At 33.6% G+C, this 17,585-nt stretch overlaps 1 protein-coding gene and 1 long non-coding RNA gene across 2 annotated transcripts; both read right to left on the bottom strand.

The window, feature by feature from the left end:
• Window positions 1-2,082: 2,082 nt before the first annotated feature.
• On the bottom strand, window positions 2,083-5,883 carry LOC123532696 (uncharacterized). Its single transcript, XR_006682696.2, has 3 exons — window positions 5,498-5,883; window positions 5,207-5,268; window positions 2,083-4,011 (listed from the first exon to the last, which is right to left on the bottom strand). It is a non-coding gene; the product is annotated as an uncharacterized LOC123532696 (long non-coding RNA).
• A 7,122-nt stretch (window positions 5,884-13,005) lies between these two features.
• Window positions 13,006-15,364, bottom strand: LOC123531074 (short-chain collagen C4-like). Its single transcript, XM_045311856.2, has 3 exons — window positions 15,087-15,364; window positions 14,791-14,862; window positions 13,006-13,590 (listed from the first exon to the last, which is right to left on the bottom strand). The coding sequence occupies exons 1-3, from the start codon at window positions 15,298-15,300 to the stop codon at window positions 13,079-13,081; spliced, it is 798 nt and encodes a 265-aa protein (XP_045167791.2). The 5' UTR covers window positions 15,301-15,364; the 3' UTR covers window positions 13,006-13,078.
• Between the last annotated feature and the right edge of the window lie 2,221 nt (window positions 15,365-17,585).

Here is a 17,585-nt window from a genome sequence, read left to right as displayed (position 1 = left end):
AACTTCCGTCTTAGATTTGTACCTTTATAACTGTAGAAGGTTATCACCTTTCAAAAGTAAGCATTACAATACATATTTATGCACCGTGTTACAACACAATTTTTTTTTTACATCGTGACAACCTATTTAACCAAAACCCCCAAAATATTCAACCATCAACGTTGGGCACCATAGATCCATAACTTGCAGAAATCAATGCAAAAATCACATTTATAAAAGTCCTTAAAGACATATCATTCATGTTTAATTCTGTAAGGTAACAGGCAGGTATTATACTAACCTATTATTTTATTATTTTGATATTCTTTCATTTATTTATGTGCAATAATATTATTCCACATCAATATTATGCTAAGTCTGTTCAGCTTTGTAATTTGCATGCTCGGACATCAATAACTGCAAACTTAATTCAAATATAGTTGAAATACGAACCTTAATCATTAGCTAAACAATGTGTCGTTACCACATCAAAATTTGAAGTATTGAATGAAAACTTCAACAAAAGTGAAAAGGTTATTTCTAGTATCATCTTTGCAGTCAAGACGGTATTCATAGTCTAGATTGTTTTAATGTGTAAACATGCACATGCGTTATGCAAGTACCAAATAGTGAACGCAGCTTTAGTGTTGAAATATAAAAAGAGCAAATGAATTAACTTCAAAATAAGTTGTATTATAAAGTATGATATAGTCTTGAAAGAGGCTGCAGTGTGAAATAAGCCCACAAATATCATACAAACATTACACAAAGACCATCAGTGTCTTTAAAACAGTATGCCATTAATTACTTAGATACACTGTTTTAAGCTTAGCATGATATCGGTCAATAAATTTCATTTTCTAAAGAAATCTACTCGGCTTTTTCTCTGAGACGGGATTTATGACATTTAAGGATGATTTTTCGAATTTATTTGCATATTCAATGCATTACCTCCGCAAATATGACATTAACGAAGCTGTCTAGTCTCCCTCTGGTCTTAAATTTAGAAGCGTTCGCCTAGATAATCCATGTCTAATTAGATACTCCTGTTTGTTTAATATCCAAGTAAAACGTATATTGTTCCAATTCATGTCTAAGATTTTGGTTGTAGCATGGGTTTTTCATTTCATAATCTTCATTATCTAAAACGAGGATGAAATTTAATATCTTTCTAATATTTAGAATTTTCAAAAGCATGTTGAAAAAGTCACCTTAAATGAGATATCGAACCTACATCGGTGAAAAGCTCTATGATGAGCGTACATACACCTTATGTTGATGTACGCCCGGTTTCATTTTAATTGAATGAAGACTAGAATTTATGTATGCTGGTTACATATGTAGCTGTTATATTATAATGTTAAAAGTTAATGTTTAACTAGTACGATATGAATCTTATTGAAACGGTATACACAAGAGATGTAACGCACAGTTAAAACACTTCATATGCCACTGGGGCAGTGGGAGTAGGAGGTATGGTAGGGGGAGGGGCGTATTCAACCCATTTATGCATTTTGTTGACTCTGGAACTACAAAAAACATCTGAACAATCAGGTTATTATAGTCATGAACATGTTAGTTACTGCATTATCATGAAATTTAAACTGCATCTATGGCAATACAGTAAGGTTCAAGAAGCATTTTAGAGCGCTACGCGCTTTCGGTGTCACATGTATCTCTTGAGCGATTTCATGAAGCTGGTGGGATGGTCTTTATTAAAAAGAAAGACCTCGATTTGGTCTGTGAAATTGAAGCAGGCCCGCTCAGTTCAGTAGGATGAGTGCAGGTCAACGGATTGCAGGGGCCTAAGTTCGATCCCCGGGCGGGGGATATGTTGTCCATGACCTTTTGATAAAGACATAATGTCTGAAATCGTTCGTCCGCCACCTCTGATTCATGTGGGGAAGTTGACAGTTACTTGCGGACTGGTAAAGAATTGAGGAACACTGGTTAGGTTTACTACCAACAGTTACATAACTGAAATACTGTTGAAAAACGGCGATAAATCCAAAACAACAACAACAACAGAAAAACAACAACATAAAATGTATTAAGCTTTAAACACAAACTTTATTTCTAGAACGCCTAGCAGAAGCTGAAAATTTTCGAAATTCGGTACATATGGTTATTTTCAAGGGGAGAGGGACAGAATATAGCATATTGTAAGCAAAACCTTCAGTATATTTACGGGATAAGTATGCATACCTTTAGCATGAAGCTTTGGTCATTCCCATGTATGATATTCTTTATGTAAATTAAAAAGGGAAGGATGGCCGTACATTTCCTAAATTATATCAAATAATATGCGAAGCTCAGAGTACGGACGCTACCCCGTATAGAAACATTAATAATAGCACATTTTAACAAATAGGTTTGTTGAGTTTTCACTTAAATTATTATTTGAACTTCATTCTTGATAATTGTAAAAAATCAATGTCCGCTGTAGGTTTTAATTCACCATTTCATTGAATTCTTGAACCAATCGGTTTGCGATAGAAACTTGCGGAATAGACGATTACGGTGAATTTTTATTGTCTGATAATGATACATCCCCGTTTGATTACTTTTATAAATTGGTGCTGTAAAATGTTTTTGCAAAAACATTCATATAATAAAAGAATTGGACACGAACAGAAAAGCTACAGATGATATCCAAGTTTTTAGAGGATAGACTGACAAATATGTTTTACAATCATGATGAATCTTCTGCCTTTTACCATTTAAGTTAGATTATGTTGTTAAAGCAAAACAATTCGCACTACGAACATTGTGATGTGCTGGAACTGATTTAAAGGTAGGTCTGTGTAAACGCAATATATAAGGCTTACCTAGGGATTTTCAAGTTGTTTTTTAAACGACAGTGCGTTGTTTAATATAATAAGATGTTGTTGTCAAAATTTAAAGTCGCGAAAACATGTAAGAAATCGTCCAAAACTCTGACCATCAAACTTCATTATGTTAATTAAAAGTAATTTTTATGTGTTTCATATACAGGCAAGTATACCAAATGATAAATGTTTAAAATATGCGCCGTATAATTAAGATGTGGTAAATGTGTTTCCTTTCATCAAAAAAAAAAAAAAAAAAATAAAAATAAAATTAAATAAACACATGCATATCCCTTTTTACTGATAAATTTTAAGGAAAATTCAACAATTTGTTAACTGCTCAGTATTTAATTTTGTAACTGCCGTAATTTGTTTGTGGCAATTACTTGTGTTTTCCAAATTATCCGCATTTTTCTTACAGTGTAGCAACTTTCATCAGAACTTAGTAAAATCAGGGTTCATATGTTTTTTATTGGAAATAAAGGGACTAGAGTCATCGATCTGACATCTTTCTAGTTTAAATTGACCCCTCTACAGTAACTGCAATAACTGAGGGACACCCGCGTGTCCTTTGTATATAAACGGAAACTCCTTTGTTTGCCCTAGACATTAACTCTGCAATGATATTTATTATTGACAAAGCAAAATTAAAATATTTCATTTATATTTCAAGCTTGTAAACAGATACGACCTTACTTAGAACAAACAGCGCGAGAGAGTTCACGACCATCAACGTATGGAGGACAAGGTAGCGTACCACCGCAGTGGCTTTCTACGAAGTATAAATTGTTTTCTGCTTTAGTATCTCCGCTATAAAAAACAACTTCCAGTCTCCTGTCTAGGCATACGTATTCAGAAGAATCTGCATACCCCGGGTAACCGGCCACAAGGTAACCACTGTATTCAGTCGTCCAGCCGTCGACGCATTCGTTCCTTCCGGGAATCATGATGTTTGTACCACGAGCGATTTGGCAAACTGCACATGGAGCTTCACTATAACCAACAGAGGACCCGAAGAACTGAATCTGTTCAACAGAGCTCAAATGTGGGTAAAAACTGTACTCCACGCCTGTTACTGAAATGTCGTTGTCCTTTTTATCGGTAAAATGATCCCACAGTGGAGTATCTGGAAGGCAAAGGAAGTTGGCACCCGCTCCTGTTCCGCTTTGATCATGATTTGGCAAGAAGGTACCGCTCATAAAACCTATAATGTATGAATACTAGGTTTATGTTTCCGTCTTTGCAAAACTGGTAAACTATTACTCCTTGAAATGATACTAATATATAAATATGTTCTAGGCGAAACATTCATTTAACTACTAGATAATAACTTAAAGATAGAACTTCCTCATCAAAAGTCTTTAGTTGGAAAAATGAAATAATCTTTCTATGTATGTAGAGCTGCATTACAATTAAGTGTCACATGGTAACGGTATTAAGAATTAGCGCTGTCATCCCAGTTGTATATATTTTTTTCTTAAGGGAAATACACAACTTTACGCTTCTGATATTGAAACTTAATCAAAACTTTATATAATTGTTAAGCGTCTCCTTTAAATTTAGTTACAGTGAGTGAAAACCGTCTTAAATAATTTTATATAATACAATTCACATTAACATCAGTTAGACTTGCAGGCCAGTACATGTAGCATAAGATATTTGAAGGATCGCTAAAGTTCGCTGTTCAAAGTTTTCAAACATTCGCCTACTAACGTAATATTAACTGTGCATGTAATTCTTATATATTTGGTCATTACATTAACAAAATTGCTAGAATATTGTACTTGCAGTAGACCTTTGTTCATTCTAGTACATTTAATTTAACAAATCTAACAATCACGGAACGCCTATAATATTACACGGATTTGGATAATACGTATAGGTCAATAAATGGGAGATCTGTTGCCTTTGGGTGATAATGATCGTGGCAATGTTAAGGTATCCCGGGCGGCTTTATTCTGGGAGCTATCATCTTCTTCCAGAACAAAGGCACCACTCTTCTATGTATCTACCCATTTACTAAATGTTTATAATTATGTAATAATGCAAAATAATCAAACAAAATACAATTACAGAAAAGTTTCTGGGACAAATGTGTTACGTTTTATAGGTAAACATGTAATAACTTAAAGGCAAATAAATGCCCTTTTGGGCGTTTGTTTTAACTTTTTGAATTAGCTGTTTACACGTAATAATAAAATCTGTGAAATGATTGTTTGAAAACATATAAGGTATTTTCAATGAATAAAAAAGAATTGCATGAACATGTTCCGGCAATATAAGGTATATAGTACTGACAAAAAAAATCGTCTTTTCTTTCTTCGAACGTCAAACTAATAAAACCAACTCCTGGTATTTTAGATATTATTAAATTCAATAATTTTGTTTCTGACACCTACCTTTATACAACTCCGTGGAACCTTTCCAGGACAGACTTTCCGGATATAAGATGAAGTTATGTCTGAAATAATATATTTATCTACCTGTAAATAAATCAGCTTTGGCCGAAGCGATGTCTGAATTTTATCACAGTGTTTCCAATTAAGTAATACATTTCTCCATCATATATTAAAACATCCAATTAGTTCCAGCTATTGGTAAGCAGCTATTGGTAAGTCATAGGTAATCTATAAAAAATCAGTCAATATAAAATAAAGAAACTAAAACTAACTTTGAGAAAGCATACTTACCTGCTTTAGACTGTTCTTGCAGAAGCTGCAGTTTCAGGTTACTTATTTCGGAGGCCTGTGCGTTAACCTGATTCTTCAAAGCCAGAACTTCCGCCGCTAGATCTTCATCGCTATGTAAAATTAATCGTTTGGATTTATCAGTTTGAAGTTTTCCCAAAGTAACGTAATATATGAAACAAAAATAAAAGACACACACTATCTTTATTTTCAACATAATGCCTTGAGCTAGTACAATGTCTGTACGAAGTATTTGCAGACCTTATCTGCAGCTAATTGGACAGGGATCAGAAGTCTTTAAGTTAAACAAATACATAGATATGAATATGCTCAATTTGCCAGAGATACGTAATGTCCTGCACGCCATGTTGCCCTAAATAAAGATAACAGTGAAGCAAAAACACATTGTTAAGTCGTAAGACGTTTGAATTTATCATTTGGTTTTGTTTTGCTTGTTTGCTTTGTTTCAATAGTATTTCAGTTATGGAATTGCTGGCAGTTTCCTAAACAGTTTCCTTGCATTTTATGCCAGTACTTACATGTTCTCTGCAAGTAACTGCCAGCTTGTATTATCGAATGCCGGAATTACTTCCTTACGGTGAATCATTTATTGTGTATATTAAGCAGACTAATCTTACTTGCTTTACAATTTGGCTGATTGTAATGTTTTTTGGCAAGTGGTTCCATACTTGATGTTAAATTCAAACTTAGGTTTCTCTCTAATTGCTGCAATTCAGATTAATCTGTTTTGAAATTTACGTAGATACATGTTGAATAAAATATCTAAACACGACAATGATATCTCATTTATTATGACAATAAGCAGATCTCAATTTCAATAAAATACTGTATTTTAGACATTGACTTGGTTTTCACATAAACAGATCTAATGGCATCTAAGTTTGATTGTAAGAGTGTTTTTGCATATTCATCGCATTTTGTCTAAAATAACATTAATGAAGGTTTAGACTTTCGTACGCCATAAAATGAATAGTGGTTGACTAATACTGCGTATTTCTTGTCTAATTAACGTTCCTGTTCCTATTCCTCTCCAGCGCATGTATATCTTACACATATTTCACTGCATTGATTATAAGAGCACAGTCACTTATCATGTAGCAAAAGGATAAAATAGAGGAAAGTGAAAACTTATTTGAAAACATGTTTGGATTTCATTTTCAATTTTAGAATTTTGAAATCAAATGATAGTCTCAACTGGAAAATAAACTTTGCCACTTTGTTTGAGAAATTTATAGCATGAAAGGACTAAAATCTACCTTCCACAATTGACACCCATATACTTTGTCAATAAAGTACATGTAGCTAAAAACATACTGACATAACAAAATTATAAAAAAATGTTGTTTTGGATGTAATGTTCAATTTAAATTAGGTTTGTGTAATATCCCGCGAAATGGAAAATCATGCGTCACACAGTTGTCAACAATAAGCAAGACTTATTAGTTTTAGTTAATGTATATATGTTCAATTACATTCCTTATCCGTGGTCGGTGGGTAAGGTCACTAGCTTCCAATCACTTGTGCTTAACCGCTGTAGTATTCTTTCATGTGAGGAAACAATTGTTACAAGCTTTTCTGCTATTTGCAAACAAACTGTTTAAATTGTAACTTTGTTCAAATCAAGAAATCGTTTTCCATACGAAACGGAAAGAATCAAATATAATTTTGCCTAATTTTTTATACATCTATGTAATATTCATTGGCATAAAGTAAAATATTATCTTTTCAAAACAATATCACAGACATCAATGCAAATCACATTATAAACATTATTAAAGACATATCGTGCATGTTCAAATTGGTATGGTAATAGGTTCTTTTATTTTAATATTGTTTCATTTTATTTTTGTACAAAAATATTATTTCACATCAATATTATAGTAAGTCTGTTCAGGTTTGTAGTGTGCATGTTGGACATCAACAATTGCAAACTGATTAAGTAATACATATATCAATAGCTAAAGAGTGTGTCATTTGAATCCTTGAAGGGAAACTTCAGCAAGAGTTAATAAGTTATGTTTGCACCATCTTCGCTGTGAACACGGTATTTATACTCTAGAATTGCTTTGGTGCTCTTAGACTTGCACGTGTATATGTATTATGAAACTATCAGATTGTGAACAGTTTGGAAATATAAAAGAAACAGTAGGGATTTTCTTTACAACAAGATGTATTATGATATATGATTTAGACTTATAAGAAGCTGCCGTAGAAAATGAACTTTCGTGTCTTTAAATTAGTACGTCATTCAATGATACACTGTTTCAGGCTTATCATGATAATGATAAATTTCATTTTCCAAAGAAATACCGCTCTTCTTTGTCTCTGTGACAGGATTTATGGCATTAAAGATTGATTTTCTGAATTTATTTGCATATTCAATGCATTACGTTTAAAATTGGCATTAACGAAGCTGTATAGTCTCCGTATCGTCTAAAATTTGGAAGCGTTCCCCTAGACCTAATATGGAATAATACGCGTCTAATTAGGTACTCCTGTTTAATATTCAAGTAAACACATATATGGCTCCTATTTATGTCTCAAATTTTAGATGTGGCACGGGGTTATATTTCATTATCTAATACGAGGATGAAATTTAATTCCTTTTCAGTTCTTCTAAAATTTTCAAAGCAGAACTTTTTTTTCTGACTATTTTTATTCCATTTCTTGATGAGTTCATCTTCTTGAAAAGCCATGAGATGTTCTCCTCAATACGAAACTAGTTGATGAATATGTTTTGGAAATTTAGTCTTGCTTGGCTACCTTTTCTGTCTTAAAATAGTTCTGATTATGTATATTACACATCTATTATTTCCCCTGTGTCTTTATAATTTCGGAGTGTCCTGTGTGAACAATTATAATCTCATGAGAAGGAAAGGACTATCTGTGCAAGTGAATGGGTCTACTGTTACTCTATTCAGACCTGTCCTCGTGCACGAATAGACCTACGTGATAGCCCAACAAACAAAAGGGAAACAAAGGGATCATTCGTTAGCAACGGAATTGAGAGTCTTTGAGTTGAAAACCGTTTTATTTGTCTTCCTTTCGGTCCCCTACACTTTAGAAACTAAAAATTTGCAAGCAAAGTAAACCAAAACGCTAAATTGACTGATATATAAATTTTAGGCTGTCGATAAAGTATTCTCGTCGAATTTAAGTTTCCTACACCCAACTTGGATCCGCCCTTGATGTATTTTACGACGAAGATAACAATTATTTTCATTACAGATGGACAATTTCAATTTCAAATTTAACTGTGACTTGAATTATCTTACATGCAATATAATAATAGTTATACATGAAATGTAAGTGTTGCATCAATTCCGTTCTAGAGGGATTAAGTCTATAATTAATCTTAACGCGATGTTATCTATGAAACACCTTCGATTTGTTTGCTATGAAAATTGAGAGCATTTTAAATTTTGGAGAAAATAACCGGATAATTTTCTGATCATCTCGAATACTCTTCGTAAGATATAGGATGTTTTCTCTGAAAGTCACCTTAAACGAGGTTACGAACTCCCATCGGTGAAGGGTCAGACAATGAGCTTACATCTTATGTGATTTATGTAAGCTGGTTACATATGATACTCTTATATCTTAATGATAAAAAGGTCATAACTGTTGTTAAAACACTGTAATGACAATCCTTTGTACTCGCAGCACAGTAATTTTGATATTAGACTGCTTTCAATGAGACTCAGTCCTTTATTTTCCGCGTGGAGTCCAATATTTGTTTGATATTGGACAGTTTATTTGATATTGGACTGCACGAGGAAAACGAATAGTATACACAATCAATTTACTCATGTAGTCCAATGTTTAGCCATAGTTGGATTCCATACAAATACATTACTGTAACCACTGAATTTATTTTATTTTTTTATTTTTGGTTTAACGTCGCACCGACACAATTATTTTATAGGTCATATGGCGACTTTCTAGCTTTGGTGGTGGAGGAAGACCCCAGGTGCCCCTCCGTGCATTATTTCATCACGAGCGGACACCTGGGTAGAACTACCAACCTTCCGTAAGCTAGCTAGATAGCTTCCTCACATGAAGAATTCAAAGCCCCGAGTTAGGCTCGAACCCACATCGTTGAGGGGCAACTAATTTGAAGTCAGCGACCTTAACCATTCGGCAACGAGGCCCTTTAACCCACTGAAAGCAGTCCAATATCATAACACAGTACTGATAATAAAAAAGAAAATTGATAACAAAACAAAGTTTTATGTATGGATGCCTAATCAATATTGAAGTAATCGCAAAATATTTAACATAACATTTTACATTTTTTTTTGCATGCGTAGTCTTACTTCCGAAATGACACCTTCGTAGAGCAACAACTTCCCTTGAAAAATATTGTTTAGGTTTCCAGTTTTAAGAATATTTGTGCAAAAAGTTGATCCCTCTCTGCATAAAAATCAGTTTTATAAGACCAATGTTAATAGTTCTGAGAGGCTGTACTGTAGTACATTCCTGAATTTCAAGACGAGGGAGGGCCTCCCAAGTCCTCTATATTGAACGAAATTTGCATTTACTGCCTACTTGAAAAGAAAAAAAAATAACATCTGCAAATAAGGTGCCCCAGTTTTAAACACATGTACTTACATAAACCTTAGTTTTGTCGCAATGTTTTTGAATTTTGTACTCGACGTCTATTCTATTTCATTTTATGCTTTCGGATGAAATACTGAGATATAAGTAGCAACAACCACCAAATTTTGTTTGTTTTGATCACAAGATAAAATAATGTTTTTGGACTCTTTATATGTGTATGAATGACAAATGAATTCTGTATTTAATGATAAAATTTACAGATAAAGTTTTATATGGTGGTAAAGTTCTGTCCTAGATTTTGACACATAACAACTTCTTCAGTGTTTTGGTGCAAAAGTGTCCGCGGCTAGTTGATTTTTTTCTGCTACATGCATTTGATTTATTTCAATATGACTTATTTATCTATTAAAAAGGAATATTTCCCTGATTTCTTTAGAGATATTACACAGCCATTCAATACAAATACAAAAATGAAATTTTAGCTCTATCACAATATATGGTATTTTCACTTTGGTAAACAGTATATAATTTCCAATCTGTATGCTTTTATGTCTTAAAAATCCTACAGAAATTAAAGTACTCTCTGTGCAATACAATAAGCTGGTTTTGAAAAGCGAATGCAAGCATTTCAAATTTTTGTGGACACATGTTTTTGGAAATTTTGGCACTGTCACCCATTGAGATAATAACTTAAATAAGAATAGTTTCGAGTGCAAATAAAATTCATATTGAAACCAAGTTTTCCTTATTTTTTAGCTTCCGCCTCGCTATGCACCTTGTATTAACCAGTTAACAGAAACGAAAATAATATCATTTAGTATGGTTTGAACTTACCAGTAGCTTATCCGATAATATATTGAAAGCGCCTGTTCTGTAAGACGCGCTTCTGACAGTCCAGTATTTTGCATATTGGATCCATTTTGTCATATAACCAAGTAAGATATGAAACTGTAGATTCTGAAGAGGTTGGGTACACAAAATTGTGAGGCGGACTGGCGAAATAACGTACAGACGGACAATTAAACTTTGTATTTGACACCGGAGTCAGGCTGAAATACGTTATCAGAAATTAAGACCAATTTACGCTGTTCTGTTGATTCGTAACTACAAGCTGAAGTGTTTAGTCATGAGGCATTTGCATTTTCATGGAACTGAAACTTCATCTGGGAGACTACAATAATGATACCGGTACTAAAATGCAAGCGTGCAGACAAAAAAAACAATACACAGAACATATGTAAATATATATTACACAGATATCATTGACAAGATTTTAAGGCACGAGCTGACGTGTAGTTGGACGATGTGTAAGCCGCAAATCGGCCTCCTACATTGACATTCTATGTAGGAAAGCCTTGCCTACGAGCTTCAAGAAACACCTTAGAGCGCTATGCACTATCGGTGACACATAAAGCTCGTGGGCGATTACACGAAGTTGGTGGGCTGGTCCTTCCTACACAAAAAGACCTCGTACATGGTCGATATCCAATATGTATTGTTAAGAAAGATTTTACATGCTTTTAGAAGCAATTTTTCCGACGGTATAATTTATTCATATTTTCCAAGAACGACATCTATTCTGTATTTTCATAATATTATGTACAGCAATAATAATGCACGGCGATCTAGTAAATTGAAGCCATGACCTTTTTTCATCTGATCTTATTTTCTTTATCAGAATAAACTTAATTTCATTTTCATAGAGTGTAAGGAAGCCAATCATAATAAGTATGTATGCATTTTTTCTTTAAACGCTGGGATTTCAGTATGCTTAGAATTTTTCAAAAGGCTGTAATCTTCCTAGTGCAGTCCTTACTGATAAAAATATACTCTTTTTAAATTGATTTTGCATTATACTGAAAAAACTGTATATGACATTTTAAACGTAGATGTTTTGATATAGAAGTCTACAGTATGGACAATGATGTTGGATTGTGTATTAAAAACCAAAGTACTGTAAAATCAATAATATTCGTGATTAATAAATTACTCAATCCACAGAATAAAATTCTCATGAACAAATAAAATCCCCACTGATTGTCAACTTAGAATTAGAATCCACCACCAATGCATATCCCAACGAAATAGCTGTTTCAGCAAAAAATGAAATATCATAACAACGGAATTCATACTATATTTATTCCAATGGTACCTTTTCGTAGATATATAAAAGCGTTTGGATAAGGAGGTAGTGTGCCGGCCATATTGTGATGTAAGCGCCTTGCCAAAACTTTACAGACTGACAAAAGGCATACTTTATGTATTAATGTACATTTTGATAAGTTTTGCACGGAAAATGTTTGAATACGGATGACATTTGCATTTCCATTTTTGCTTGCGATTTGTCTGCCGTGCACTTAATATGACTGTAGTGATGTTTTTAATTTCCATATTTATATTTTATCTTTCATACGATATATATACAATTTAGTTTTAAGGTGAAAAAAGTTAGTTTAAATAGTCATTAGCGAAAGAATGGTAAAAAAAAAATAAGCTGTCGTCAGCAAAACGTTCAATATACTTACAGGATAGGTATGCATACCTTTAGTATGGGCCTTTGGTCATACCCGTGTTTGATAGTCTATGTAAAGTAACAAGAGAAATTCAACACTAATCAGCTAAGTAGATATTTTTATCACTGCCGTAAATTTGTGTTTCTGACAATTACTTGACTGTGTTTTTCAAAGTATCAGCAATATGTCTACAGTCTAGTAATTAGCATCAAAATTTCGTCAAATCAGAGATACAGGGTTTGTTAATGTATATAATGATAAAATAAAGGTACAAGAGTCATCGGTTTGACATCTTTCTAGTTTAGAATAACCTCACTGCAATTGCACAGGGCAGCAGGTGTGTCCTTTGTATGTATACGGAAACTCATTTGTTTGCCCAAGAAACAAAACATTACAAACACTTATTAACTCTGCAGTGATATTTATTACAATCACAGAGCAAGAGTAAAATATTTATATTATATATCAAGCCAGGTAAACAGATACGACCTTACTTAGAACAAACAACGCAGGAGAGTTCTCGACCATCAACGTATGGAGGACAAGCTAGCGTACCACCGCAGTGGCTTTCTACGAAGTATAAATTGTTTTCTTGTATAGCATCTCCGCTGTGAAAAACAACTTCCGGTCTCCTGTCTAAGCATACGTATTCTGAAGAATCTGCATACCCCGGGTAACCGGCCACAAGGTAACCACTGTATTCTTTCGTCCAGCCGGCGAAGCATTCGTTCCTTCCGGGAATCATGATGTTTGAACCACGAGCTACTTGGCAAGCGGCACATGGAGCTTCACTTCTCCCAATAGATGTTCCAAAGAACTTAATCTGTTCGGCAGAGCTTAGGTGTGGATTGAAATTGTACTCTACGCCTGTCACTAAGATGTCGTTGTTCTTGGTATTGGTATAGTAATCCCAAAGTGGAGTATCCGGAAGGCAAAGGAAGTTGGCACCCGCTCCTTTTCCGATTTGAAGATGACTTGGCAAGAAAGTCCCGCTCATAAAACCTATACAATATAAATATTATGTTTTTAGTTTATATTTTCTGGTAAAATATTACTCCTTAATATGATATTAAAATATGAAAAGGTTTTACGCGAAATTTTCACTTAACTACTAGATATAAACTTTAATAATTAATCCTCATCAAATGTTTTAACTTTGAAAAATGAAATAACCTATGTAATAAACTAAGTACGTAGTGCTGTATTTACAGATAATTGTCACGTGGTAAAGGTATTAAAAATATAGCTGTGCTGTGATCCTAATAGTATATTTTTATTTAAATTTATCTTAAGAAAAATACACAACTTTACGCTTCAGGTTATGAAACTTAATCAGAACCCTATATTATTTTTCCGCATCTTTTGAATTTGAGTGAAAAGCGTCTGAACTCATCATGCAAAATAAAAGATTACATTAACAGCATTTACGGTAGCAGATTAGTAAGAAAAGAAATAAAAAAGGAGCGCTTAAGCTCGCTCCTCGAAATTTTCACTCGCCTACTAACGTAAAATTTATTGTGCATGTAGTTTTACATATTTGGTCATTGCATTCACAAAATTTATAGAATATTCGTACTTGTTGTAGCTCTGTGTTCATTCCAGTACATTAACAATTCCAAAAGAACATTTTACGGAACGCCTATGATATTACGCGGATTAGGATAATACGTAAAGGTCAATAAATTGAAGATCGCGATGCCTTTGGGTGATAATGACCCTGGCAATGTGAAAATATCACGATGGCTTTAATCTAGGAGCTATCATCTTCTTCCAAAGCAAGGACACCACTCTTCTATGTATTTACTTGGTTACTAAATGTTGCTTATGATGTAATAATGCAAAATAATCAAACAAAATACAATTACAGAAACGATTTTAGGACAAAGATGTTGCTTTTTATAGGTAAACATGTAATAACTGAAAGGCAAATAAATGCCCTTTCAGGCGTTTGTTTTAACCTTTTGAATTAGATGTTTAAACGTGAAAACAAAATCTGTGAGAACATCCTTTTGAAGCATAGACTGCTTTTCAACGCAGAAAAACGAATGGTATGAACACTTTCTGGCAATATAAGGTAAGTACCCTTGTACTGAAACAAAATGCGTTTTGTTTTTTGTTTAAACGTCCAATTAACCTGATATAAACAGCTTCTGATATTTTAGAGATACTACTAAATACAATAATATTGTGTCTGGCACCTACCTTTATACAACTCCGTGGAACCATTTCCAGGACAGACTGTCCGACCCCAACGAATATAAGATGAAGTTACGTCTGAAATAATATATGTATCTACCCGTAAATAAATCAGCTTTGGCCGGAGCGATGTCTGAATTTTATTGAAAAATAACTGAGTATTTTTGATAAAGTAATACATTTCTCCGCCATATATTAAAACATTCAATTAGTTCCAGCTATGGCTAAGTCATAGATAATCTATAAAAATTCAGTCAATATAAAATAAAGAAACTAAAACTAACTTGAGAAAGCATACTTACCTGCTTTAGACTGTTCTTGCATTAGCTGCAGTTCCAGGTTACTTATTTTGGAGGCCTGTGCGTTAACCTGATTCTTCAAAGCCAGAAATTCCGCCGCTAGATCTTCATCGCTATGTAACATAAATCGTTTGGATTTATCATTTTGATGTTTTCCCAAAGTATCGTAATATATGAAACAAAAATAAAAGACACCCAATATCTTTATTTCCAACATGATGTCTTGAGCTAGTACAATATATGTACGAAGACTTTGCAAACCTTATCTGTAGTAAATTGGACAATTATCAGAAGTCGTTAAGTTTAACAAGGACATAGATATGAATATGCGCAATTTGTCACAGATACTTAAAGTCCTGCCCGCCCTGTTGTCCTAATTAAAGATAACAGTAAAGAAAAAATATATTGTTAAGTAGAACTACGTTTGAATTTATTATTTTCATTTCTTTCTTGCAATAGTATTTCAGTTATATAATGGCTGGCGGTTTCTAAATAGCTTTCTTGCATTTTATACCAGTACTAACATGTTCCCTGCAAATAACTGTCAACTTCTCCACATGAATCAATGGCGTTGGACGAATGAGTTCAGACACAATGCTTTACATCAATCGTCACGGAGAAAATGAACTTCGCCCAAAAATCGAACTCGAAACTCTGCGATACGTAGATCTGCGCTCGAGTGGAATTATCATTTTTAAGTTATCCAAAAGTGTTGTTATAATTATATAGGAAACATAAATTAAAGACACACAATACCGGACAAGTTCAGAAGTACAGAATGATATTGATATGCAGCTGCAGAAGATATTTTAAGTTATGTTGCCAAAATGTAGATATCTTTTATTGTTTAGATGAAAACATTTGCGATCAGTAATCAACAATGTTTACAGTGAAAGTAAATTTATTTAAAGTAGATCATTGATTCTTTACAGCTCAGTATTAACACAGACCAAATCTTACAGCACTCGGTTGCCTGCCCCTGATTTATATTGTCAAATGAGATACCTATATTTGCCTTTTTAGTAAGAGCGTTCTGTTCTATTGTTTGAATTAAATGTTCATAAGAAGTTCAAGTTTTCTTAAAACAGGAACATTTAGATGGACTTTAAATTGATAACAATTGCTGGTTACATACATGCTCATACAGGCTATTACCTATCATCTAAACGATAGACGAAGCTATGCTAGTCTCTTTAACTTAAAATAACAGTTGCCGGAAACTTAAATGCAGATACATGCATCATATTGGTCAGTCTCAGTGAAGCATCAAAATGTTGTTTCGCCTGCACCACGTCATTGCTGATATTCTGAGCAATTACAAAGTCTTTGATGCAGACTAACTGGGAGATAGTTTCTTATTCAGCGTAAATGACCCATTTGTTTTGTAGAAAAAAAGAAGCTAAAATGAAGTGATTTAAATGTAATGATTAAGGAGCAGTGTGAGATAAGTCTTCCAGAACAGATAGAGAGAATTTTTTTCTAGATACAGGCTTGTATGTCTAACTTAGCCTAGCTCATTGCGAATAGACAGTCTGTTTTATTAACATATCCTGTGTATAGCACCGATACATACAAAATCGCCTTTCCTGGGAAAATCCAGTACAGCATCGTAGTGAGGTAAGAGACATTCACGAGAATTTCAGAACTTTTCAGTGCCTTGACCGGGATTCGAACCCCGGACCTCTGGATTGACAGTCATGCGTGTAACAACTAGACCACCGCCCCATCATTTGTGTATATTAAGCAGGCAAATTTTACTTGCTTTCTATTTTGGCAGAGAGTAATGTTTTTCGGCAAGAGGTTCCATACTTGATGTTAAATTCAAGCTTTGGTTTCTCCCTAATTGCTGCAGTTCGGAAAAAACTGTTTTGAAATTTACATAGATACATGTTGAATAAATTTAACTAAACACGACAATATTATTTTATTCATTATGACCATCAGTGGATGGATCTCAATTTAAATGAAATACTGTGTTTTAGACATTGACTTTGGTTTTCAGATAGACAGATCTAATGACATCTACGTTTGATTGTCAGAATGGTTTTGCATGTATAATTCTTTATGTCCGAAAATAACATTAATGAAGGTTTAGACTTTCGTACGCCTTAAAATGAACAGTGGTCGCACTAATAAAACGTTCCGGTTAAATATTCCTCTCCGGTATACATGTATATATTACATGTATTTCTCTGCTTCCATTATAAGAGAATGAAACCTTATTTGAAGACATGATTGGATTTCATTTTCAATTTTAGAAATTTGAAATCAAATGTTAGTCATAGTTGTAGAATAATCTTTGCCACTTTGTTTGAGAAATTTATAGCATAAAAGGACTAAAACCTACCTCCCACAACTGACATCCATATACTATATATCAATAAATTACATGTAGCTTAAAACATTCCGACATAAAAAAATAAAAAGCTCTTTAGGGTGATTGCTTCAATTTGAATTTTGTTTGTGTTAGCGAAATGGAAAATCATGCGTCACGCAGTGGTC

The sequence above is a fragment of the Mercenaria mercenaria genome, chromosome 11 (assembly GCF_021730395.1).
Source record: "Mercenaria mercenaria strain notata chromosome 11, MADL_Memer_1, whole genome shotgun sequence".
NCBI lineage: Eukaryota > Metazoa > Mollusca > Bivalvia > Venerida > Veneridae > Mercenaria > Mercenaria mercenaria.
Note: the sequence above shows the minus strand (reverse complement) of the source record. Positions and strands in the feature narration are given on the sequence as shown.